This window comes from Erythrolamprus reginae, chromosome 7 (assembly GCF_031021105.1).
Source record: "Erythrolamprus reginae isolate rEryReg1 chromosome 7, rEryReg1.hap1, whole genome shotgun sequence".
In the NCBI taxonomy this organism is placed as follows: Eukaryota; Metazoa; Chordata; class Lepidosauria; order Squamata; family Dipsadidae; genus Erythrolamprus; species Erythrolamprus reginae.
The window spans coordinates 40,896,424-40,921,813 of NC_091956.1; the positions used below are offsets into that span (position 1 = coordinate 40,896,424).

The 25,390-nt window shown below is 46.1% G+C and overlaps 1 protein-coding gene across 3 annotated transcripts in view; it reads left to right on the forward strand.

The window, feature by feature from the left end:
• Positions 1-212: 212 nt before the first annotated feature.
• The window catches only part of NCAPG (non-SMC condensin I complex subunit G), a 281,872-nt gene continuing 256,694 nt past the window's right edge, over positions 213-25,390 (forward strand). The window contains exons 1-2 of one of the 3 annotated variants that reach the window (XM_070757387.1): positions 213-615; positions 3,095-3,204. In XM_070757387.1, the coding sequence (XP_070613488.1) occupies positions 3,097-3,204 (108 nt within the window). In that variant the 5' untranslated portion in view covers positions 213-615; positions 3,095-3,096. Of the gene's footprint in view, positions 616-696; positions 719-3,094; positions 3,205-25,390 lie in introns of those variants that run through there. The other 2 variants (XM_070757390.1, XM_070757388.1) reach the window with 2 other exon arrangements.

Consider the following 25,390-nt stretch of genomic DNA (forward strand, 5'->3'; position numbering starts at 1 on the left):
TTGTCTATCATTTGTCCTTTTTGTGGCTATTCAAATAATGCGATTTAGTCAGCTGAAAAAGAGTCCAAACATCTATTTGAAAACTTACCTTGGTCAATAAGCCACTCCCACCCAGTCACATGACCTTTAAGCCCATATCTGGTTCTGAGGCATCTTCTGGTATGAAATAACACATGATCACCACCGAAGCCTTCCTTGATCAAGCTTACTCTGAAAATGACCTAATTAGGACATTTTAACTGGTGTCACACTTCATGGCAACATAATTGGTTTGGCTCAATGGTTCACTTCACAGCCCGGCCAGCAGATTCCTGTCCAGTGTCGCTGGCCTTTGCCGTAGCAGAGGAAGAATGATTTTAATAATGCAAAAACAACATTTTCAACCGTGCATCTCTGCGCCCGGTCCTTTTCCAATAACCGCGGGCGCCCTATAGGGGCGCGCTGTTGCAAAATCTAAAGGACTGCTAGCAGCCTCAGCTATTCCGCCCGGAACCTCCAGCTTCTCGCGAGACTCTCGCCTCCGGTTGGGAGCGCGCAAGATTTGAAAGTAGCCCGTGAGCGCGAGGTAAAAACGCAGCTACTGCGAGTGGCGGAAGCAGAGATCTTTTGGCTCAGGTGAGTCGGTGAGTCCTTTGGCTTAGCGGCGCTGTGCCTCCGACGGGATCCAGCCTGCGCTGCGCCCTCTGGGCCTGGGGGCAGCAGGGAATACTCTCTACCAGTGCGTTCCCGCGCAGCAGGGTCCGGGGGTGGGACGTATCCGCGGGTCCGTAGGGTTTTAGAAAGAGACTAGCAGCGTCAGCAGCCCTGTTCCCCAGATGTCCATTCGGGTATTCTTAGTATGAGTAAAAGAAAGAATTTCGATGCCCCTTCCATTAGGATGTTGAACAACTGTTTCTCCGCTGCCATATTAAGATCGGGACCATTTTTAGACCCAAAGCTACTGCTTTGGGTTTGGTTTCATGAATATATTTTAAAGCAGCTGCAACTGTTCCTGGGATCATGTGACTATCATTGGAAGGTTTTGGTAGAACATGCCTATAGCCATGCCCTCTAAAACAGTGTTTCCCAACCTTTTTTGAGCCGAGGCACATTATTCACATTTAAAAAATCCCGGGGAACATTGGGGGGGGGGCGCTAAAAAAAAGGTTGGACAAAAAAATATCTCTCTTCCTCCCTTTCGCTCTATTTCTCTCTCTCTCCCTCTTTCTCTCTCTCTCTCTCTCTCCCCCTTCCTTCCTCTTTCTTTCCCCCCCTCCATCTCTTTGTTTCTCCCTTCCTTCCTCTCTTTTTTGCCCTCCTTCTCTCTCCCTCCTTCCCTCCCTCTATGTCTTTCCCTCACCCTCCTTCCCCCTCTTTCTCCCTCTCTTTCTCTCTCTCCCTCTCTTGCTATCTTTCTCTCCCCCCTCTCCCTCTCTTGCTATCTCTTTCTCTCCCCCCATCTCCCTCTCTCTTTCTCTCTCTCCCTCTCTTGCTATCTCTTTCTCTCTCTTTCTCTTCCCCCTCTCTCCCTCTCTCTTTCTCTCCCTCTCCCTCTCTTGCTATCTCTTGCTATCTCTTTCTCTCCCCCGTTCTCTCTTTCTTTCTCCCTCTCTCTCCCCCTCTTTCCCTCCCTCTTTCTCCCTCTCCCTCTCTTGCTATCTCTTTCTCTCCCCCTCTCTTCCTCTCTCTTTCTCTCCCTCTCTTGCTATCTCTTTCTCTCTCCCTCTCTCTCCCTCTCTTTCTCTCCCTCTCTCTTTCTCTCCCCCCTCTCTCCATCTCTCTTTCTCCCTCTCTTTCTCTCCCCCTCTCTCTTTCTCTCTCTCCCTCTCTTGCTATCTCTTTCTCTCTCCCCTCTCTCCCTCTCTCTTTCTCTCCCCCTCTTTCCCTCTCTCTTTCTCCCTCTCTTGCTATCTCTTTCTCTTCCCCCTTTCTCCCTCTCTTGCTATCTCTTTCTCTCCCCCCTCTCTTTCTCTCCCCCCCTCTCTTTCTCCCTCTCTTTCTCTCCCCCCCTCTCTCTTTCTCTCTTTCTCTCTCTCCCTCTCTTGCTATCTCTTTCTCTCCCTCTCTCTTTCTCTCAGCATCAGCATTGGGCAGTGTGGGGCAACTGCAAGGTCGTCAGCTGTGAGGCGGAGCTCCGGAACGGAGGCACTGACGGCGGCGGCTAGACGTGTTGCTAGACGCCGTACATGCTGGCGTTGTGCTGGGCATGGACGTGGGGCTGGAACCTCCGTCCCGGCCCAGACAGCAGGCAAGTGCCAGCCACGCAATTCTAGCATGTCCAGCCGCCGCCATCGGTACCTCTGTTCCGGAGCTCCGCCTCACAGCTGACCACTCTGCCGCTGCCTCACGGCTACTACCTGCTGCTGCTGCCGCTGCCATCACCCTCCCGCTGCGCGCCGCCCTTCCGCTGCCGCTACCCTCCCACCAGGCCCCAAAGCTCACCTGCTGCCGCCGCCAGGGAAGCTCCAGCCGGGCGGGGCGCTGCAGTTGCCGGAAAACTTGGAAGGCGCAAAGAAGGAAGCTCAGCTTCTGTTCTCACAACTTTTTGCTCTTTGCAAAAAATTTCAAGACCAGAAGCTGAGCTGCTTTCTTCGCGGCACATCTGACCATGTCTCGCGGCACACCAGTGTGCCGCGGCACACCGGTTGGGAAACACTGCTCTAAAACACTACCTTGGAACTACCTTGCAGTAGTTTATAGCCTATAGCAGAATTAAATTCTGCTTGGAAGACCACAGATGGCCTTTGTTTTGATTTTTGTTTTGAATTTGACATAAGGTTAGACATGGACCTTCTCTGATGCTTTTCTGAAGACTGGTCTCCATGATGGATTAATTTTGCTAAGGTTAAGTTAGCTTTCAAGATGAACCATTGTTTATTAGATAAATCAGCCATAATGAGCTGAACTGTCTTCAGAAAGGAAAGAATTGGAAGGTCTTCAATATTTGTGTCACCTTTGGTCTTTCAAATATTCACATCAAGGAATGCACTGAACAAAGAAAACTTGCAAAAGATAAAACACCACCACGACTGGGCCCTGCATAAGCAAAAACTAGTTGATGGAATTGATATGATAAGGGTTCTTTGTTTTCCACATTTTTTTCTTTTCATTGCAGCTATGGAAGGAGAAAAGTTGTTTGATATTAGGAAGGCCTTTGAGGAAGCTCAGAAACCTCATCAAAATCAGGCCAAATTAGTAGCATCTTTACAGCATACCTATAATGAGGTAAGTACTGTTTATTATTCCTTCTTGTGGGAGCTCCCACATTGGTTTGCAAAAGTCACTATACAGCCATTCTTTTACTAATAAGACTAGATATGAGAAACATCAAGCCTTTAAGAAAGCATGGGAAAACAAGATGGAAAAAAATGGGGGGAAAATAACAAGAGGAGAATAGTAGTAGTAGTTGAGAACAAGAAGGTTAAAATCTTTTAGGGATTTTCATTTAGCCCATAATACGTCAGATGCAGTTCCAAAGAAACAGTATGGATATTTGACATTGTGTTATTTATTATTTATTTATTTAATTATTTAATTAGATTTTTATGCCGCCCTTCTTGAGGCGACTCAGTGACGTACAACACTGAATACAACAATATGTAAGGAATCTATATAACTATAAAAGATTATGGAAATTTACTTAAAAAATTTAAAAGACCCCATGTACAATCACATACATTCAACTAATCCAATCATATCTAGTATCAGCCGGAGACAGTCTCATCACCCCATGCCCGCCGGCAGAGGTAGGTTTATGAAAGACTGGGAGGTAGGGGGCAGTACATATCTCTGGAGGGAGTTTGTTCCACAGGGCCTGGGCCGCCACAGAGAAGGCTCTTCCTTTTTAAAAAAAATATTTTTTTATTATTTTTCATTAGACAAACAAAAACAAAAAACATTCAAGGAGCTACCATTGCTCCGCTTGTCGCAGAAGTCTAGCTAGTACAGAAAAAAAACCTCTAACTATAACCGGATCAATACAGAAATATAACACACACGCTCTATGTTCTTGTTAAATTGAACTCTGTACAGTGTTCCCTCGATTTTCGCGGGTTCGAACTTCGCGAATAGCCTATACCACGGTTTTTCAAAAAATATTAATTAAAAAATACTTCACGGTTTTTTTCCTATACCACGGTTTTTCCCACCCAATGATATCATATGTCATCGCCAAACTAATAATTTTTGCAAATAAATAACAAAAAAAAAAGATTATTGTTAATAAATAATTATGTTTATAAATGTCAGGATCACTAAGTGTCTTATTCAATGGTGAGTACCAGTAATAATGGTGAGTAAATGGTTGTTAAGGGAATGGGAAATGGTAATTTATTGGTTTAAAGCAGTGGTCCCCAACGTTTTTTCCACCAGGGACCAGTTTCAGCAAGACAATTTTTCTATGGCCCGGTGGGAGCGGAAAGGGGTGTGGTTGGGGGCGGGATTAAGCATGGGGGTGCTGGTCCTCCCCACCCCTCTTTACCGCCATCGCTCTATGGCTGGCAGAACCTGCCTCCCAAGACCTCTTGCCCAGCGGGAGCTATGCGCTGGAGAGAGGGGGTCAGGCTGGCCCTCCTGCCTCTCCCCAGCCAAAAACGCAAAAGCGCCCCGCGGCAGAAGCCAAAAGAGGCTTGAGCCTCTCGGTCCTTCCCGCCCCTCTGTCCCGTCCATCGTCCTGTGGCCGGCAGAACCTGCCTCCTGAGGCCTCTTGCCCGGCGGGAGGCGAAGCGCTGGAGGGAGGGGGTGGCGGCATGAGGGCCGGCAGCTGCTGACTCCACGGACCGGTGCAACATGCCCCGCGGCCCGGTACTGGTCCGCGGCCCGGTGGTTGGGGACCCCTGGTTTAAAGTGTTAAGGGAAGGCTTGTGATACTGTCCATAGCCAAAAATGTTGTATTTACTTCCGCATCTCTACTTCGCGGAAATTCGACTTTCGCGGGCAGTCTCGGAACGCATCCCCAGCGGAAATCGAGGGAACACTGTATTCTTTATGTTAATTAATTTTCTTATCTATAAAATATCAAATAAGCTAGTAATAAAATATAAAAAATAACACTTTAAAATTTATAATACAGTGATCCCCCAATTATCGTGAGGGTTCCGTTCCAAGACCCCTCGCAATAATCGATTTTTCGGGATGTAGTGGTGCGGAAGTAAAAATACCATCTGCGCATGCGCGCCCCTTTTTCCATGGCCGCACATGCGCAGATGGTGGAGTTTGCGTGTGGGCGGCGGGGAAGACCCATCTTCGGCTCCTCGCTGCTGCCGCGCTGCGGAGCAGATCAGCTGTTGGACGGCCGAAGGAACCTTGCCTGGGTCTTCCCGCCGCCCAGGCAAAGGGGAAACCCCAAGATCGCTTGCCGCTTGCCCGTTCGCTCCGCCCGGCTGCTGGCTTGCCCGTTCGCCCCGCCCGGCCGCTCCGCTTGCCCGTTTGCCCGCCCGCCTGGCTGCTCGCTTGCCGCTCGAGAGCAAGAGGGGGAGAGATAGAGAAAGAGAGAGAAGGAAAGAGAGGGAGGAAGAGAGTGTGAGAGAGGAAGAACCAAGAGAGAGAAAGAGAGAGAGAAAGAAAGATGAGAAAGGAAGGGAGTGACGTCATCGGGTGGAAAAATCGCGATATAGCGTTTCGCAAAGATCGAGATCGCGAAACTCGGGGGATCACTGTATTGCAAAAATACTCTATGTTTATATTGTTTTTATACTACAATGGAACCTCAAGATACGAACCTAATTGGTTCCAGGGGGAGGTTCGTAACACGAAAGGTTCGTAAGACGAAACATTGTTTCCCATAGGAAACAATGTAAAGTCAATTAATCCGTGCAACAACAAAAAACCCCCCGCAAAAAAACGCTGCCACCCGGCTGTCATTTTTTAAAACAGCCCGGGGGCTGTTTTAAAAGGTGACAGCCGGGCAGGGGGGCTTCCCAGCAGCCTCCCGAACCTGGAAGTTCGGCAAAAGTTCGGGGTTCGGGAGGCTCCGGGCCACATTCGCCTTCCTCCGCCGCCACCAGCATCCAGCTCTTCCTCCGCTTCTCCCTTCTCTACAAAATGACAGCCTGGCGGCGGCCTGGAGGCTAAAAGGGGAACGGAATACGGGAGATGGAGGGAGGCAGCGTCCACGCTTTTCTTTGTTTGGCTAATTGGCCAAAGACGTTCCCAGCCCAGCGGCGCTTTTACATTGATCCCTTTCTCTGGCCACTTAGCTCTTCCTCCAAAAGGAAAGCGTGGAGGCTGCCTCTCTCCTCCCGTATTCCGCCCCCCTCCAAGCCGCATTCGCCTTCCTCCGTCACCACCAGCATCCAGCTCTTCCTCTGCTTCTCGCTTCTCTACAAAATGACAGCTGGGCGGTGGCGCGGAGGCTGGTGGCGGCGGGGGTGCGTGGAAGAGGTCCTCCCATATTCCGCCCCCCTCCAAGCCGCATTCGCCTTCCTCCGCCACCACCAGCATCCAGCTCTTCCTCCGCTTCTCGCTTCTCTACAAAATGACAGCCGGGCGGCGGCCTGGAAGCTGGGAGGGGGGCGGAATATGGGAGGAGAGAGGCAGCCTCCATGCTTTTCTTTCGGCGGAGCGAGAAGCGGAGGAAGAGCTGGATGCTGGTGGTGGCGGAGGAAGGCGAATGCGGCTTGGAGGCTGGGAGGGGGCGGAATATGGGAGGAGAGAGGCAGCCTCCATGCTTTTCTTTCGGCGGAGCGAGAAGCGGAGGAAGAGCTGGATGCTGGTGGTGGCGGAGGAAGGTGAATGCGGCTTGGAGGCTGGGAGGGGGGCGGAATATGGGAGGAGAGAGGCAGCCTCCATGCTTTTCTTTCGGCGGAGCGAGAAGCGGAGGAAGAGCTGGATGCTGGTGGGGGTGGAGGAAGGCGAATTTCAAAGACGTTCCGCCCCCCTCCCAGGCTCCAAGCCGCATTCGCCTTCCTCCGCCACCACCAGCACCCAGCTCCTCTGCTTCTCGCTCCGCCGAAAGAAAAGCATGGAGGCTGCCTCTCTCCTCCCATATTCTGCCCCCCTCCCAGCTTCCAAGCCGCATTCGCCTTCCTCTGCCACCACCAGCATCCAGTTCCCGGCCAAGCAGCCAGGGAAGCCGAGCCGGGCGTGGCGGGGAACATCGGCGCGGGAGGCAGGAGACGGCCGCCGTCACCGCCATACGCGGCTCGGCTTCCCTGGCTGCTGCTCCGTTCGCCCGATCGTCTCCTGCCTCCCGTGCCGATGTTCCCCGCCAAGCCCGGCTCGGCTTCCCTGGCTGCTTGGCCGGGGGGGGGGGGATGGCTCGGCCGAAAGGGGCTGGAGACGCAGAGCTGAACACACCCCTTCATCCCCAAAGGCCGGCCTTTTTGTCTGGGAGGGAAGATGACGTGCCGGCGGCACAGGGGCGAGGGGCGGGAGGCAAATCGCTGCGTCTCCAGCCCCTTTCGGCTGAGCCCCCCCCCCGGCCAAGCAGCCAGGGAAGCCGAGCCAGGCTTGGCGGGGAACATCGGCACGGGAGGCAGCTTCTGCCGGACACGGGCAATGGGCGGGACAGAGAAGCGGGGAGAATCAGGAGGTTCCTTTGGCAGCTGGGGGCTGCCTGGCTTTGTTGTTTTGGCTGCAGCGGGTGCCTGGCAGCCTCCAGTCCCCAAAGGAACCTCCTGATTCACCCACTTCTCTGTCCCACCCATCGCCCGTATCTAGAAGAAGCTGCCACCCGAGCGTTCTTGCCCAGCGGGAGGCGAAGCATTGGGGTGGGGGGGGCTGTCAGGACACCCCCCCCCACCCCAGCACTTTGCATCCCGCCGGCTAAGAGCAATCAGGCAGCAACTTCTGCCGGACACGGGCAATGGGCGGGACAGAGAAGCGGGGAGAATCAGGAGGTTCCTTTGGTGGCTGAAGGCTGCCTGGCACCCGCTGCAGCCAAAACAACAAAGCCAGGCAGCCCCCAGCTGCCAAAGGAGCCTCCTGATTCTCCCCGCTTCTCTGTCCCACCCGATTGCTCTTAGCCGGCGGGAGGCGAAGCATTGGGGTGGGGGGGCTGTCAGGACAGCCCACCCCACCCCAATGCTTCGCCTCCCGCCGGGCAAGAGCGCTCGGGTGGCAGCTTCTTCTAGATAGGGGCGATGGGTGGGACAGAGGGGTGGGGTTAAGCCCACGTGGCTGGGCTCCGCAACAGAGACCCGGCGGGGAGGAGAGCGGAGCTCACAGGGCTGGGCTCCGCAACAGAGACCGTCGGCCAGCTGGTCGAGCCGGTGAGGAAAGGGGCGGAGCCCACATGGCAGGGCTCCGCGGCGGCTGCCTGCTGTGCTGGTAAGAGGGGGAACGGAGCCCACATGGCTGGGCTCCGCAATGGAGACCGCCGGCCTTCCCAGGCTGCTGGGAAGCCGCCCGGCTGTTTTAAAAAGTGACAGCCGGGCTGGGGGACTTCCCAGCAGCCTCCCGAACTCCGAACCCGGAAGTTCGGCAAAAGTTCGGGGTTCGGGAGGCTGCTGAGAAGCTCCCCAGCCCGGCTGTCACCTTTTTAAAAAGCCGGGCGGCTTTCCAGGAGCCTTCCGAAGCCGAACGCCAAACCCGAACTTCCGCATTCGGCGTTCGGAGGCTTCTGGAAAGCCGCGCGGCTGTTTTAAAAGGTGACAGCCGGGCTGGGGAGCTTCTCAGCAGCCTCCCGAACCCCGAACTTTTGCCGAACTTCCGGGTTCGGGGTTCGGGAGGCTTCTGGGAAGTCCCCCAGCCTGGCTGTCATCTTTTAAAACAGCCGGGGGGCTTCGCAGCAGCCTCCCGAACGCCGGTTCGTAACTAGAAAAAAGTTCGTAAGAAGAGGCAAAATTTTTCTGAACCCCGGGTTCGTATCACGAGTTGTTCGTAAGACGAGGGGTTCGTATCTTGAGGTACCACTGTATTACATTCTGTCTATTATCATGTTATAAATTTTTTGAAATTCACTTATTTAGTGTAACTAAAAAAGAGAAACCTTGTCATATTAATTTCTAAATGTTCTCATGTATGCATACAGTTAACATTCAAATTAATAAGTTCAAATAATTATAAATTCTTACTTATTTAATTTTACAACTACAGTGATACCTCAAGATACGAACCCCTCGTCTTACGAACATTTCAAGATACGAACCCGGTGTTTAAGATTTTTTTGCCTCTTCTTCCGAACTATTTTCACCTTACGAACCCAAGCCGCTGCTGCTAAGATGAAGGGGTTTCTTTTTTTCCCTTTTTTGAAGAAAGAAAAGGGAGGGGTGGCTTGGAGGGAGGAAAAGACTGCACTGAATTAACTAGGAGAACGGTGTTTTTGGAAGCACTGAGGGGGGTGTCTTTTTAAGAAAGAAAAGGGAGGGGTGGCTTGGAGGGAGGAAAAGACTCCACTGAATTAACTAGGAGAACAGCATTTTTGCAAGCACTGAGGGGAGTGTCTTTTTAAGAAAGAAAAGGGAGGGGTGGCTTGGAGGGAGGAAAAGACTCCACTGAATTAACTAGGAGAACGGCATTTTTGCAAGCAATGAGGGGGGGGTCTTTTTAAGAAAGAAAAGGGAGGGGTGCCCCCCTTGCCTTTCTTCCTTCCCACTCACCCTTTAGCCTAGCTTTGCTTCTTCCACCCGCCCCCTGCTCCTCCCTGCCCTCTGTTCGCCTCCCTTCTAAAGTTTGGGATTTTCCTGAAGGATTTGCACGCATTATTGGCTTTTACATTGATTCCTATGGGAAACATTGTTTCATCTTACGAACTTTTCACCTTACGAACCTCCTCCTGGAACCAATTAAGTTCGTATCATGAGGTACCACTGTATTTTTAAAATTCCACCATTTATATACTTTGTCCCATATTTTATAAAATTCTGTTTCGGCTTGGTTATTCAAAAGTTTTGTCATCATATCTAGTTCTGCACATTCCATAATTTTTTAAAATACTTCTGCATCTTTTGGTATTTCCTTTTCTTTCCATTTCTGTGCAAATGTAACTCTTGCCGCAGCTAAAATATGTATTATTAAATAATAAATTTCTTTTTTATGCTTCATATCTGAAATACCCAGTAGGAAGAATTCAGGAGACTTTTTCTCATTTTTTAACCATTTCTCTAATTTGTTCCAATATTTCTTGGCTTCAGGGCATGTCCACCATGCGTGAAAATATGTACCAATTTCTTTCTTGCATTTCCAGCAGATGGGAGAAACGTTAGGAAACATTTTAGAGATCCTATGTGGTGGGAGATGCCATCTGTAAAACATCTTAATTTGATTTTCTTTAAAGGAAATTGATTTTGTTATTTTCCAATTATATACCCATATCTTTTCCCATGTTTCCAAGTTTATCTCTTTGCCAAAATTTTTGCACCAACTGATCATATTGTCTTTCAATATCCAACCTATCGTTTTATAATTTATTAAATATTTATATACCTTTCCAATTAATTTCACTTGATTTTGAATTAATAATTTACTTAATGTATTATTTTCTTTTCAAAAAATATAAGTTTTAATATCCATTTGGTATCTAGAACTAATCTGTATACAGTGGAACCCCGACATAAGAGCTGCTCTACTTAAGAGCAACTCGAGATAAGAGCTGGGAGGGGAGAGATATTTTTGTTCTACTTACAAGCCCAAATTCGAGATACAAGCGCCAAGGAGCTGTCTCCTGAAGCCAAACGCTAACTTCCGCGTTCGGCTTCAGGAGACAGCTGCGAAGCGGCGCGCGTGTTTTAAAAGGTTGCAGCCGGCCTGGGGGGCTCGGGGGGGTGCTTGCAGCTTTCTTTCTTGCTCTTTTTCTTTCTCTCTTTTACCTTCCCTTCCTCTATTTCTTCTTTTCTTTCTCCTTCCCACCTTCTTCCCTCCCTCCCTCCCTTCACTCATTCCTCTCTTATAAGTTTTCATAAGTTTTCTTCCTTCCTTCCTCTGTTCCTGTCCCTTCCCTCTTTCCTTCCTTCCTTCCCACCCTCCGTCCATTCATTCACCCATTCCTCTCTTGATCGCTTAAAGCTGGTCCCTGGTGCAAAAAGGGTTGGGGACCTCTGTCCTACAGGATTGGGTGGCAGAGAAGTTGAACATATGTAAATTTAAAAGTTTAAGAAAGTTTACAAGTTAAGTGAAAGAAACTTCATTATTCATTTATATGTACATGTACATTTCTTCATTAAAAACATGTCTTTCTGCATAATTTAGACTAACTTTGTGAGTTTTTTGAGGGCTGGAACCAATTAAAATTATTTACATTAATTCCTATGGGGAAAAGTCGTTCGAGATAAGAGCTGCTCGACTTAAGAGCCCAGGTCCGGAACGAATTAAACTCGTATCTCGAGGTACCACTGTATACTGCCACCAATCGAAGTCAGTACCTAACTCTTGTAATTCTTGTTTTGTTCTTAATTTTAATTGGTTATCCAATAAGTCCCTATATTTCCAAATCTTTCCTTCTTTTATAAAATTCGGGTGAGAAATGGCTTCAATTGGTGAAATCCATTCTGGCATTACTAAAAAATGATTTTTCTTTATTTCATTCCATACGTCAATCAATGCTTTTCTAATAATATTATTTTTAAGGTATGAATGTGTTTTTAACTCTCCGTACCATACAAAAGAATGCCAGCCCAACATTAAGTCATGACCTTCTAAATTAAGCAATCTTTGATTTTCTAATGTCAACCATTCTTTTATCCATGTTAGGGCAGTGGCTTGATAGTATAATTTCCAGTTTGGGAGGCCGAGGCCTCCTCTTTCTTTACAATCTTCTAATGAGTTTTGTTTAATTCTTGGCTTTTTACCTTGCCATATAAATTTTTTTGTTATCCTATTTAATTCTACAAAGAATTTCGGTCCAGGATTAATAGGGATAACTTGAAAAAGGAATAAAATTTTAGGGAGAATATTCATTTTAATTGTAGAAATTCTTCTCACTAGTGATAATTGTAGATTACTCCAAACTTCCAAATCTTTTTTGATCTGGCTTAATAATTTTAAATAGTTATCATTTTTTAAAGATATAGCTTTGGAAGTCATCCATATACCTAAATATTTTACCTTTTTTGTGATTTTCATATTTGTTAAATTTTCTAAATGTTTTCTCTGTGTCTCTGTCATATTTTTTGTTAGTATCTGTGTCTTTTCTTTATTTATTTTCAAACCTGCGACGTTCCCATATTCTTCAATTAAATTTATTAACCTTAAAATTGATGTTGTAGCATCTTCTAAGATGAAAACTACATCATCTGCAAAAGCTTGTAATTTATAGGTCTCTTTTTTTAATCTTCAATCCTTTTATTTCCCTATCAGCTCTTACTTTTATCAACAAGACTTCTAATGTTAAAATAAATAATAATGGCGATATTGGGCAGCCTTGTCTTACTCCTCGTTGTATTACTATTTTTTCTGTTTATTCATTATTTATTATAATTCTAGCTGATTGTTCAGAATATATAGCGTCTATTATATTAAAAAAAATTGTTCCAACCTCCATCCTATTAAATTGTATTTTCATAAAATTCCAATCTACATTATCAAATGCTTTTTTCGCATCTAAAAATATAAGTGACATTTTTTTATCTGGATGCTGCTCGTAATATTCTAATGTGTTTACTATTGTTCTTAAATTGTTTTTTATTTGTCTGCCTGGCAGAAATCCATTTTGGTCGCCATGTATCGTGTCATTTATAATACTTTTGAACCTATTTGCAAAAATGGATACAAAAAATTTATAATCCACATTTAACAATGAAATTGGTCTATAATTCTCAATTTTTTCCTTCTCCGTACCCACTTTATGTATTAAAGTTATTACGGTTTCTGACCATGTTTTGGGTAATTTACCTTCTGCTATTATTTGATTATATATCTCCAAAATATTTGAAAAAAGTATTTCTATATGTAACTTACAAAATTCTGCTGGTATCGCATCTGGGCCTGTCGCTTTATTATTTTTCTGATTCTTTACAGATTGTCTTAATTCTATTTCTGTAATAGGTTTATTTAATCTTTGCTGTTGTGTTTCAGTTAAGACTGGTAAGTCTATATTCCTTAAATATTCAAAAATAGAATCCTCCTTTATTTCTTCTCTCTTATATAATTGCCTATAAAATTCTAATACTATTTCCCTTTTTTCCTCCGTTCTGTGTTTTATTATACCTTTGGATAATAATAATCTTGTTTTCCCTCTCTTTTCTAAGTTTATATGACAACCATCTTCCTGGTTTATTCGCATATTCAAAATATTCCTGTTTTGCTCTTTTTATTTTTTTCTGCTATTGATTCTTGTTCTATCAATCTTAATTTGTTTTATTAATTCTCTCTGATTTTTAACTTTATCATCGTTATCGTCCTTTTGCATTAATAATTCTAATTTTTTCAATTCTTCCTCTAATTTTTGATAATACAGTATATTTTCTTCTCTTTGTTTATTTTTTGCTATAAAAGACATTGTTAACCCACGTATATACACCTTTGTTGTGTCCCAAAGGTTTTGAGGGGTAGTATCACTATTTTTGTTTATTTTGAAAAAAACTTCTATTTCCTTCTCTATCCATTTTTTGTACTCTGGGTCCTTTACTATGTTTCTATTCATTGACCAATTGTTTATTTTCTTTTTGCCTTTCCAATGTATCAATAAAGGGTTGTGATCCGCCTAGGTATTTGTCTTTATTTCTATATCACTAATTTGTTCCATTATATGTACTGGGGCCCAGGCCATGTCTATCCTGGACCAAGTCTTATTATGTACACAATAGAAAGTGTATTGTTTCTCTTTTAAATGATATTCTCGCCATATGTCTTTTAATAATAATTCTGTATTCATTTTCCAGACTGTCCCAGGTAAGATTACCTTTTTTCCTTTTCTTTTCCCTGTATAATTTGATCATCTGAGATTGCGTTAAAATGTCCTATTATTATCATATTTTCTATTGATAATTCATTTATTTAATTGTTTTTAGTATTGGATTATTATTATATGCTGTTTTATTATTGCTGTTAGCCGCCCCTAGTCTCCGGAGAGGGGCGGCATACAAATCTAATAAATAATAGTAATAAATAAATAATAATATATTTTCATGTAATTCTTTATAAAATTGTTTTTGGTTGTCATTTGGTGCATAAATTGAAACAATTACAAGAGGTTTTGTTTCTAACTCTAATTATACCATTAAAATCCTACCTTCACTATCATTATACATTTGTTTAGATTCAATTGATTCATCAATATACATTGCAACTCCTCTTTTCTTTTGATTTGCCAGGCTAGTATATAATTTCCCTAATTTTGAGTTATTGAGAAGACTTCTTTTTGATTTTTTAATATGAACTTCTTGTAAAATATTTATTTCTGCTTTTTGATTCTTGAGTTTAGTTAATATTTGATTTCTTTTCTTTGGATTATTTAATCCGTTGACGTTGACTGAAAAAAATTTCAAATCATGAGTCATCTTTATTTGTAGTATTTTTTGGTTTCTTTCGGTTCTCGAAGTCTCGTATCTAAGACCAGTTCTTATGAAATCTGTGGTTGTTTCTTCTTTATTTCCTGTATTTCTCCCCCTTCTCCGCCAGTGGCCCCCCCTCACTTCATCTTTGCTCTTAAGTTCTATCTGAAGTGATCAATCTTGTCCAATCCGCTTTGTGCAAAGAAGGATCTTGCTTGATCCATGCTTTCTATCTTCACTTTCATTGCTTGCCAGGTTAAGGTAAGGCCTTCTGGTACCAACCATCTGAAAACAATATTCTTTTTGATTAAAACACTTGTAAGGAAGTAATATTCTCTTCGACTTTCTCTTACACTCTTGGGAACTTGTTTCAAAATCGTAATTTCTTACCCGTTGCGTTTAAAAATCTGATTTCTTGCCTGTCTCAGTATATCATCTTTGATTATTATTCTTCTTGCAAACTTAATGTGTACTTCTCTTGGTAAGTTGTGGCGTCTTACATATCCAGTTTGGACTCTGTACACTTCATCTATTTCTCTTATCAGTTCTCCTGGATCAGCTTGTAAAATTTCTCCTATTACTTCCACCATTTTTGCCGATAAATCTTCATCTCTTTCTTCTTCAATATTTTGAAATCTCAGGCCATATGATGCGGATTGGAGTTCAAGTTTGGTTATTGCTGTATTGAAGCCTCTGCAGGCTACGTAATTGTGATCTTCGTATTCTTCTACCTTTTGTCCCATATATTGAATCTTTTCTTCTTTGCTTTTCTTCTTTTTTCACTCTCTTGTAGATTTTGTTGTATAACTTTCATGTTCCCGTCCATTTCAGTCATGCTCCCTTTTACTTCTGCTATTTCGGTTGTGAGTTCGCCAATCTCTTTTTTGATCTCAGTTTTCAACGTACCCATCTCATTTTTCATCTCTTTCATCTCTTGCTTCATTTCTTCCAAGCATTTTTTTCACTTCTTTGTTAGTTTCAAGTTGAGTTTTCGTCTGAGTTTGTGTCTTCTGCATGAAATCTTGGATGCCTACTAATGTGTCATGAATAGACTGGAGGTTTAGTTCTGTAGGTGCCTTTTCTTTCTCCTTTTCTTTTTCCTTGGCTAACATAGTAGTTATTGTCCTTTGTTGTAGTGGAGATGATGTTGGAAATACTTTGGGCGTAGGGGTTGGAGTTGGAGTAGCTGTTTGCTTTTGAGTTGTTGTCACCGAAGTCACACTTTGTGCCCTGTAAAAACCTTTCATATCTCAAAATTTAAACCGTGTTTTACAATTTCTTAAAACAGTCTCTTATTGTTCACAATTTTAAAAAAAGATTTAGAATTTATAATATTAACAATGAAAAATATAAGATTAAAAAGGGAAAAAGAATATAAAGAATATCAATTCAATTTTATTAACAATTAAAAAGAAAGGGAAGGAAAGAGGCAAACGAAAGAAAAAATAATTAAAAAATAAAAAATCAGCAGAAGAAAATTTTTAATAGTACTAAGTCTAGAAAAGAAACAAGAATAAGGAAAAAGGGAAGACCAGTCTCTTAAATTTTAAATCCAAAGATTATGAGGGGGACCGGGTAGAAAAGGGGAGTCTCTTCCTCTAGGCCCCGCCAGTCAAAATTATCTGGCCGATGGGACCTGGAGAAGGCCGACTCTGTGGGACCTAACTGGCCGTTGGGATACATGAGGCAGAAGACGGTCCCGAAGATAATCTGGTCCTAAGCCATGTAGGGCTTTGTAGATCATAACCAGCACTTTGAATTGAGACCAGAAACTGACCGGCAGCCAATGCAGCTCATGGAGGGATGTTGAAATGTGGGCAGATCTTGGTAGCCCCACTATAGCTTGTGCGGCTGCATTTGCACAATTTGTAGTCTCTGAACACTCTTCAAAGGCAGCCCCATGTAGAGAGCATTGCAGTAGTCGAACCTCGAGCAATGTTCCCTCTATTTTTTTCCCCGGTGTGGGCGGAAAGGTATAGTGTCTGAGTGGCAAATTTTCATGCCTGGTCATAGATATAACCCAAAAAAATTTGTTGCGTAATTACCGTATATACTCGAGTATAAGCCAACCCGAGTATAAGCCGAGGCACCAGTTTTTGCCATTAAAAAAACCTGGGAAAACTTATTGACTCGAGTATAAGCCGAAGTTGGAAAATACAGTGGCTACTGTTAACTTATAAAAATGGAAACCAATAAAATTACATTAATTGAGGCATCAGTAGATTAAATGTTTTAGAATATTTATTTCAAAGAAAACCAGCAAACTAGCTCTGTAAGTTTAAAAGAGGGTAAATAGGTATATGTCCTCCCCAAGGCAGGTATAGGCAAAAAAAATGCAAGTACTTACCTCAATCCCCCGCTGCTCCCTCTGGTTTGGGTTAGGGTTAGGGTACCTGGCCTCTCCTTGCCTCAAAGATACAATTTCCCTCTCTATTTACTATTATTGAACATTCAAAATAAACTATTTAATGCTATGTACTATATTTTTTGGTGTATAAGGACACACCGGTGTATAAGAAACACCTGGATTTTAGAGGAGGGAAACAAGGAAAAAAGTATTCTGAATCAAATGGTGTTATATTGTTTAATAAAATACCAGTTTAGCAGAATACTTTTTACAACCATGTACACTTTTTACAAACTTCAAATTTGACAGCTTCAAGACTTGTGGACTTCAACTCCCAGAATTCCTCCACCAGTCATGCCGGCCACGGGGTTACTGGTGGCTCCGGCTAAGGGAGCGTGGGCAATGGCCTGCCAAGCGGCTTTCTAGTGTTGGCTGTACGGCCGGCAGGGACGAAGCTGCAGCCGATCCTCCAGTAACCCCGTGGCCCGTGGCAGGTCCTGGGTGACGGGCTCATCCAGGCTCTGAAGCACCGCCGCCGCTGCTCCCACCATGGAAAGGCAGCCAAGGGGAAAATTCGCTGCTGCCGCCACCACTTTGCTTTTCTTTGCCCTACACCAGAAAATGGAGACCTGTTGGATGGGTCTGCTGGGCAGGCCCCCGCGCTTCCACCTGCCCTTTACTTCAGCCATTTCAAAGGACCCCCCCCCCATTGCCCGCTCCGGTAACTTTCCTTTCGAAAAATTCCTTGCTGCAATCCGAGCTGCTCAGTTTTTTAAAAAGCTGAGCTGCTGGAATTGCAGCAAGGAGTCCCAGAGCGAGCGGGGGAGGTGCCTCCACGGACACAGTCGCCTTCTTTTGTGATCACTGCCTGCTTGGAGCCCCACTACCACTACTGCCAGGTCTGATAATTTTCTTGCAGCAAGGAATCCTTCCAAAAGAAAATTACCGGAGCTGGGGGGGGCTTTATGGTCACACGCACCCCTCTGGCTTCACTTTCACAGGGATGGGGTGGGGGAGCCTAGCAAAAAAAGAGAGCTGCACCGTGTCATAGCCCTTTCATCTGAGCTGATCGCTTTGGCGCAGCGCGGCTGGGCTCTCCTTTCCTTGCTGCTGCTGCTGCTGCCTGCGTGCTCATTGCTTTTTTCCTCTCTCCTCTTTCCTGGCCTTGGGAGGTGGCTGCGTGAGGCTGGAGGGGAGCCGTGTAGGAGAGAGGGAAGCTTGCCGAGGCTAGGAAGGAGGAAACGGGAAAAGTGAGGGGTGCAGATGCAGCAGCAGGGGAAAAAAGGAGAGCCAAGACCGGGAATCCCGGAAGTGACTGCCGCCAATCAGCTGAAGCTGCGTGCAGCTTCATTTACATCGGTAGAACGGTTCCATGCCCTGGTGGGTCCAGTCTGTCCCTGCTGCCAGCGCTCGGGCCATTGTAGCGCCTGAGCACCATCAGTGACTTGAGTATAAGCCAAGGTCAGATTTTTCAGCCCATTTTTTGAGCTGAAAACCCAGTTTATACTTGAATATATACGGTATTTAGGGCTCAGTGCTCGGGCAGAATAAGGTCCCTTCCCACTATGTTATTCTGTTATTTTATATTTCAAATAATAATAATAATAATAATAATAATAATAATAATAATAATATTTGTATGCCGCCCCTCTCCGAGGACTCGGAGCGGCTCACAAGACAATACACAATATACAAATCTTATAGTTAAAAAACAATTTTAAAAACCGTTATAAAAATAATCATACAGGTCAAGCAGACCATACATAAATTATAATAGCAAAGGGGTTTATTAATTTCCTTATGCCTGGCAACATAGATGCAAAGTCATAAAATCATAATACCCCTTATTTATCCTATGTATCTTCCATTGATTTTAACGATGTAATTCTATATAGTTCTAAAATTCTAATCCAATTTTAGGAATTAATACATCCTAATATTAAACAACATCTAAATATATCTTTTACTATCATTGCATAGTCAATCCATATCTAATAATCAATCACCCCTCATATTTCTACCACTCTTGCCAAAGGGAAGAAACCATGTTTTTCAGTAGCCTGCGTTTTTCCTTTGATATTTGTTATTTTTCTTTTTAATTATAAGCTACCAAAGGTTTTTACGTCGCTGAGGGAAAGGGAGAATTAAAGTACCATATATATTCGAGTATAAGTCCCTCTGACTATAAGTCGAGGCGCCTACTTTTGCCACAAAAAAACTGGGAAAATTTATTGACTCCATTATAAGTCGAGGGTGGAAATTGCAGCGGCTACTGGTAACTTATAAAAATGGAAACCAATAAAATTACATCAATTGAGGCATCAGTAGATTAAATTTTTTAGAATATTTATTTCAAAGAAAACCAGTAAACTAGCTCTGTAAGTTTAAAAGAGGGTAAACAGGTATATATCCCCCCAAGGCAGGTATAGGCAAAAAAAATGCAAGTAACTTACCTCAATCCTCCACTGCTCCTACTGGTTTGGGTTAGGGTTTATTTTTATTTTATTATTTATTACTTAGATTTGTATGCCGCCCCTCTCCGCAGACTCGGGGCGGCTCACAGCATAGCACAACAATTTATAACAAATCTAAATATAATTTAAAATATTTAAAAGAACCCCATTTCGCTAACAGACACACACTCAAACATACCATACATAAATTGTACATGCCCGGGGGAGGTGTTTCAGTTCCCCCATGCCTGACGACAAAGGTGGGTTTTAAGGAGTTTACGGAAGGCAGGGAGAGTAGGGGCAGTTCTAATCTCCGGGGGGAGTTGGTTCCAAAGGGTCGGGGCCGCCACAGAGAAGGCTCTTCCCCTGGGGCCCGCCAACCGACATTGTTTAGTTGACGGGACCCGGAGAAGGCCCACTCTGTGGGACCTAATCGGTCGCTGGGATTCGTGCGGCAGAAGGCGGTCTCGGATATATTCTGGTCCAGTGCCATGAAGGGCTTTAAAGGTCATAACCAACACTTCGAATTGTGACCGGAAATTGATCGGCAGCCAATGCAGGCTGCGGAGTGATGGTGAAACATGGCCATACCTAGGTAAGCCCATGACCGCTCTCGCAGCTGCATTCTGCACGATCTGAAGTTTCCGAACACTTTTCAAGGGTAGCCCCATGTAGAGAGCATTACAGTAGTCGAACCTCGAGGTGATGAGGGCATGAGTGACTGTGAGCAATGAGTCCCGGTCCAGATAGGGCCGCAACTGGTGCACCAGGCGAACCTGGGCAAACGCCCCCCTCGCCACAGCTGAAAGATGGTTCTCTAATGTGAGCTGTGGATCGAGGAGAATGCCCAAGTTGCGGACCCTCTCCGAGGGGGTCAATGATTCCCCCCCCCCAGGGTAATGGACGGACAGATGGGATTGTCCTTGGGAGGCAAAACCCACAGCCACTCCGTCTTATCCGGGTTGAGTTTGAGTCTGTTGACACCCATCCAGGCCCCAACAGCCTCCAGACACTGGCACATCACTTCCACTGCTTCGTTGACTGGACATGGGGTGGAGATGTAAAGCTGGGTATCGTCAGCGTACTGATGATACCTCACCCCATGCCCTTGGATGATCTCACCAAGCGGTTTCATGTAGATATTAAATAGCAGGGGGGAGAGGACCGACCCCTGAGGCACCCCACAAGGGAGAGACCTCGGGGTCAACCTCTGACCCCCCACTAACACCGACTGCGACCGACCGGAGAGGTAGGAGGAGAACCACTGAAGAAAAGTGCCTCCCACCCCCAAACCCTCCAGCCGGTGCAGAAGGATACCATGGTCGATGGTATCGAAAGCCACTGAGAGGTCAAGAAGCACCAGGACAGAGGATAAACCCCTGTCCCGGGCCCGCCAGAGATCATCCATCAACACGACCAAAGCAGTTTCCATGCTGTAACCGGGCCTGAAACCCGACTTGGGGACCCAGATAATCGGCTTCTTCCAAGGACCGTTGGAGTTGGAGTGCCATCACCTTCTCAACAACCTTCCCCATAAAGGGAAGGTTGGAGACTGGACGATAGTTGTTAAGTACGGCTGGGTCCAGGGAAGGCTTCTTGAGGAGGGGGCGCACGAGCGCTTCTTTATAGAGTGTTGGAAAAACTCCCCTCCCCAAGGAAGCGTTGGTAATCTCCTGGACCCAGCTCCGTGTCACCTCCCTGCTGGCCGACACCAGCCAGGAGGGACACGGATACAGCAAACAGGTGGCGGAACTCACAGCTCCAATGGCCTTGTCCACTTCATCAGGTGTCACCAGATCAAACTCTTCCCAGACAGGTGGACAAGTACGTGCCCCAGTCACCTCGACTGACTCGTTGTCAGTCAACTCTGTTTTCCAATTGGAGTCGAGGTCGGCCCGGATCTGGGCGATTTTATCAGCGAAAAACGCGTTAAAATCCTCGGCACTGCTCTGCAAGGGCTCCCCAACTCCCCACTGGTTGAGAAGGGAGCGGGTCACCCTAAACAGAGCGGCCGGGTGGGATTCTGCTGATGCAATCAAGGCGGCATGGTACACTCATCTTGTCGCCTTGAGCGCCACTTTGTAAGTCTTAATAAAAGCTCTTACAAGTGTTCGATCAGATTCAGACCTACTCTTCCTCCATCGCTTCTCTAGACGTCTCTTCTGGCGTTTCAACTCCCGGAGCTCCTCGTTGAACCATGGAGCTCTATGGGGTCTAGCGCCACGGAGAGGTCGCAAAGGCGCAATCCGGTCAAGAGCCTCTGCTGCAGCCTTGTTCCAGGCCTCTGCAAGAGACTCCGCCGAACTGTGGACGAGTGCCTCTGGAATAACCCCAAGCGCCGTCTGAAAGCCCTCTGGGTCCATCAGGCATCTGGGGTGGAACATCTTAATTGGTTCCGCCTCCCTGCGGGGAAGGATTGGAGCCAGGAAGTCAAGCCGTAGTAGGAAATGGTCTGACCATGACAAAGGCAATGCTTCTAAGCCCCTTAGTCTCAGACCATTACTCAGTTGCTTGGAAAGAAATACCATGTCGGGTGTGTGCCCCCCCTCGTGAGTCGGACCCTGTACTACTTGAGTCAGGTTCATGGCTGTCATGGTGGCCATGAACTCCTGTGCCAACCCAGAGGTTTCGCTGAGCGACGGCAGGTTGAAGTCCCCCAGGACAATAAGTCCGGGGAACTCCACCGCCAGCCCGGCTACCTCCTCGAGCAGCAGAGGCAGGGCTTTTGACACGCAGCTGGGAGGCAGGTACGCGAGAAACAAGCCCACCTGAACCGCTAAGTCCAACTTCACAAGGAGGGACTCGCAACCCGCAATCTCCGGAGCAACGAGCCCACGCAGGCAAAGGCTCTCCCTGGCTATAATAGCCACTCCCCCCCCTTCCCTGGGGTCGAGGTTGATGCCATATCTGAAACCCATCTGGGCAGATTTCCGAGAGAGGAACTCCTCCCTCCGGGCCCAGCCAGGTTTCAGTTACACATGCCAGGTCGGCTTCCTCATCCAGGATTAAATCCCGGATGAGGAGAGCTTTATTTACCACCGACCTGGCATTGAGCAGCAGCAGCCTGAGCCCAGGGCCAGAGTTACACTCATCACCAGTGCCCTGGGTTGAGCTCACGGAGCCGGAACAAGGAATAGTTATTAGACAGCGATCCCTCGTTTCCCTGGAACGGCTAACTCCGTGGCTCCCGACATATCTACCTCTCCCCAGCAACACCGGGATATTCTGACCCTCTGCCACCCCAGAGATCGGTGCCCCTTCCCCTCCCGCCTCTCCGGCGTCAGGTGGCCCAAATATATCATTCATACTATTCCCATTCATCCCATTCATCCCATCCCTGGCATAACCCCACCCACTACAGCCATCCCACTCATACCAGTCACTCCTCCCATACACATTATTGCACCCACCCCAGTTATACATCAATTTAGCCCCCCCCAATTAATTAAAATAGATTGATTAAGTTAATAAGTTAATATAAAAATATAAATATATATTAGAAAATTAGAAATATTAATATTAAAACACCATTAAAAATTGAATAAAAATAAAATAAAAATGCAGAAAAATACAAATATAGGTAATAGTGAATAGTTCAATTCATTTAGGTTAGGATACTTGGCCTCTCCTTGCCTCAAAGAGATACAATTTCCCTCTCTATTTACTATTATTGAACATCCAAAATATACTATTTAATTCTATGTATATATGCCATATGTGTACATACATATTACACACAGGCACAGAAAAATATACCGTACATTGTTTACTATATAAACTGTATACCGTATGTATATTTACAGAGAGAGAGAGAGAGAGAGAGAGGGAGGGAGCTCTTGTAAAATTACAGGTATATACGGTACATTCAACCTTACTTACTGTAATAGGAAAAACAAACCCAGAGTCTACTTTCTGCCACACATTTAACCACAACTAGAACATTACACATGCCTTCAGATGTACCAGTACTTCCCTAGCTTGCACATCACTGTTAGAGCTAGGAAATGTCATGGATTGAGTAAAATGTGATTCTCACTGAACAACGCTTTTGTTTAACAACCACAATTTTGGGCTCAATTGTGGTCATAGTTCTTTCTTTCTTTCTTTCTGTCTGTCTGTCTGTCTGTCTCTCTCTCCTTCCTTCCTTCCTTCCTTCTTCCCTCCCCCTTTCTTTTTCTTTCTGCCTATCTTCCTTCCTTTTTCTTTCCTTCTTCTGTCCCTTCCCTCCCTCCTTTCCTTTTTTGTCTGTTTTCCTTCCTACCTACCATCTTTCTTTGTCTTTCTTCATTCCTACCATCTTTTTTTCTTTCTTTCTGTCTTCCTTATTTCCTAACTCCTTCCTTCCCTCCAACAGGTCTCTGGGTGGCTCACAACAATCACAACAACTAAAAAGCAATATAAAATGTAACAACAATACAACAGTATATAGCATAAAATGCATAAATAACCCTTAAAATGCCTTGACACTGGCAATGAGTAAAATGCCAAGTGTATAAGACAGGGACTTTAAGACAGAGGAGGGGGCACCCCTGCTCAGGTGCAGAGCACAAAGCAGGGCTAAGTCTCCAAATGAAAGACACAGAGAACTACCGTAATTTTCCTGGAAGGCTTGAGCGCCTGTGCTTTTCATTCTAGGAAAACAACTCAGCCTCGCACCCCCACCCCCCACGGAAATACCCATTGACAGGACGCCTGCCAGTGTATCTTTTGGCTGCATCCACGGTTTACGTCACGCTCCCTTTAGCCTTCTGGGAGCCGTAGTGTCTCTTTGGGCAGAGCGGCTGAGCCCGCCTTCTCGAAAAGACTACAACTCCCAAGAGGCACCAGGAGGAAAGTGTGGGCGAAAGGGGTGGGCGGCCACGGAGTTGGTCGTGGGAATAGTAATATGAAAAGGCAGCCGAGTCGGCAAAATAAAGGCGAGTGAGTGAGGGAAGGGAATGTCGGGAAGGAATGGCTCACTGCTTTTCCACCCAGCCAGCCCCTTCCCACTGAGGTCGCAGAACAGTACAAGGGGGTTTATGCAGTCTGGCAAACGTTTTTCACCTGGCAGGGGCCTTGGCACGGGGCAGGTAGAAAGTGAAGTCCCGGCAAATGGGTAGCTGGCAAGGACCGCACGCTCCCATCTGCCCCTTGCTCTGGCCATTTCAGAGGACAACACCCCCCCCCCCCCCCATTGCCCACTCCGGTAATTTTCTATTGGAAAAATCCATTGTTGCAATCCCAAACATTCATTTTTTTAAAAAGCGGAGAAGCTGGGACATAATCACCTTCTTTTGGTGATTGCTGCCTGCTTGGAATCCCCACCACCTTTCCAACAGCGAAAAGAGGCGGCACCTTCCTGAAGCGTTCGGTTCAGTGGCTGGGGGAAGGTGGGGCAGTTGCTGCTTCTTTTGAACTGAAGGAAAGGCAGAATACTGCCTTTCCCTCAGTCGCTTCCCGGAGACCGCTTTGGGACATCGCTTCGGGTGCGCCTGCCTTTCCTACAACAAAGAGGCGCTCGGTTAAGTGGCTGGGGGAAGGGCTGGCCAGTTGCCGCCTCTCTCCACTGTAGGAGAGGCAGGCACACCTGAAGCGATGTTCCTAAGCGGTCTCCGAGAAGCGGCTGAAGGAAAGACAGTTATCTGCCTTTCATTCAGCTCGAAAGAGGCGGCAACTGCCTCGCCTTCCTCCAGCCGCTTATCCTAAAGGGCTTGGTTAAGAAGCAAGAATCCCCCCCACCGCACCTCACCGGCTTTTCCCCCCTCTTGCGCGGCGTTTGAGTGGTTGGCTGGCTCCTTTGCTTGCGCGCAAGAGGAGGGAAAAGCCGGTGGGGTGGGGGGGTGGATTCTTGCTTCTGTATTCTCGCCACCCCACCGGCTTTTTTCCTCTCTAGTGCGGCGTTTGAGTGGTTGGCTGGCTCCTTTGCTTGCACGCAAAAGGGGGAAAAAGCCAATGAGTTGGGGGGGTGGGGTGGCAAGAATACAGAAGCAAGAATCCACACCCCACCTCACCGGCTTTCCCCCCCTCTTGTGCGCAAGCAAAGGAGCCATCCAACCACTCGAATGCCGCGCTAGAGAGGAAAAAAGCCGGTGGGGTGGGGCGTGGGGTGGATTCTTGCTTCTGTATTCTCGCCATCCCACCAGCTTTTTTCCTCTCTAGCGCGGCGTTCGAGTTGTTGGCTGGCTCCTTTACTTGCGCGCAAGAGGGGGAAAAAGCCGGTGAGTTGGGGGGGGGGTGGCGAGAATACAGAAGCAAGAATCCAC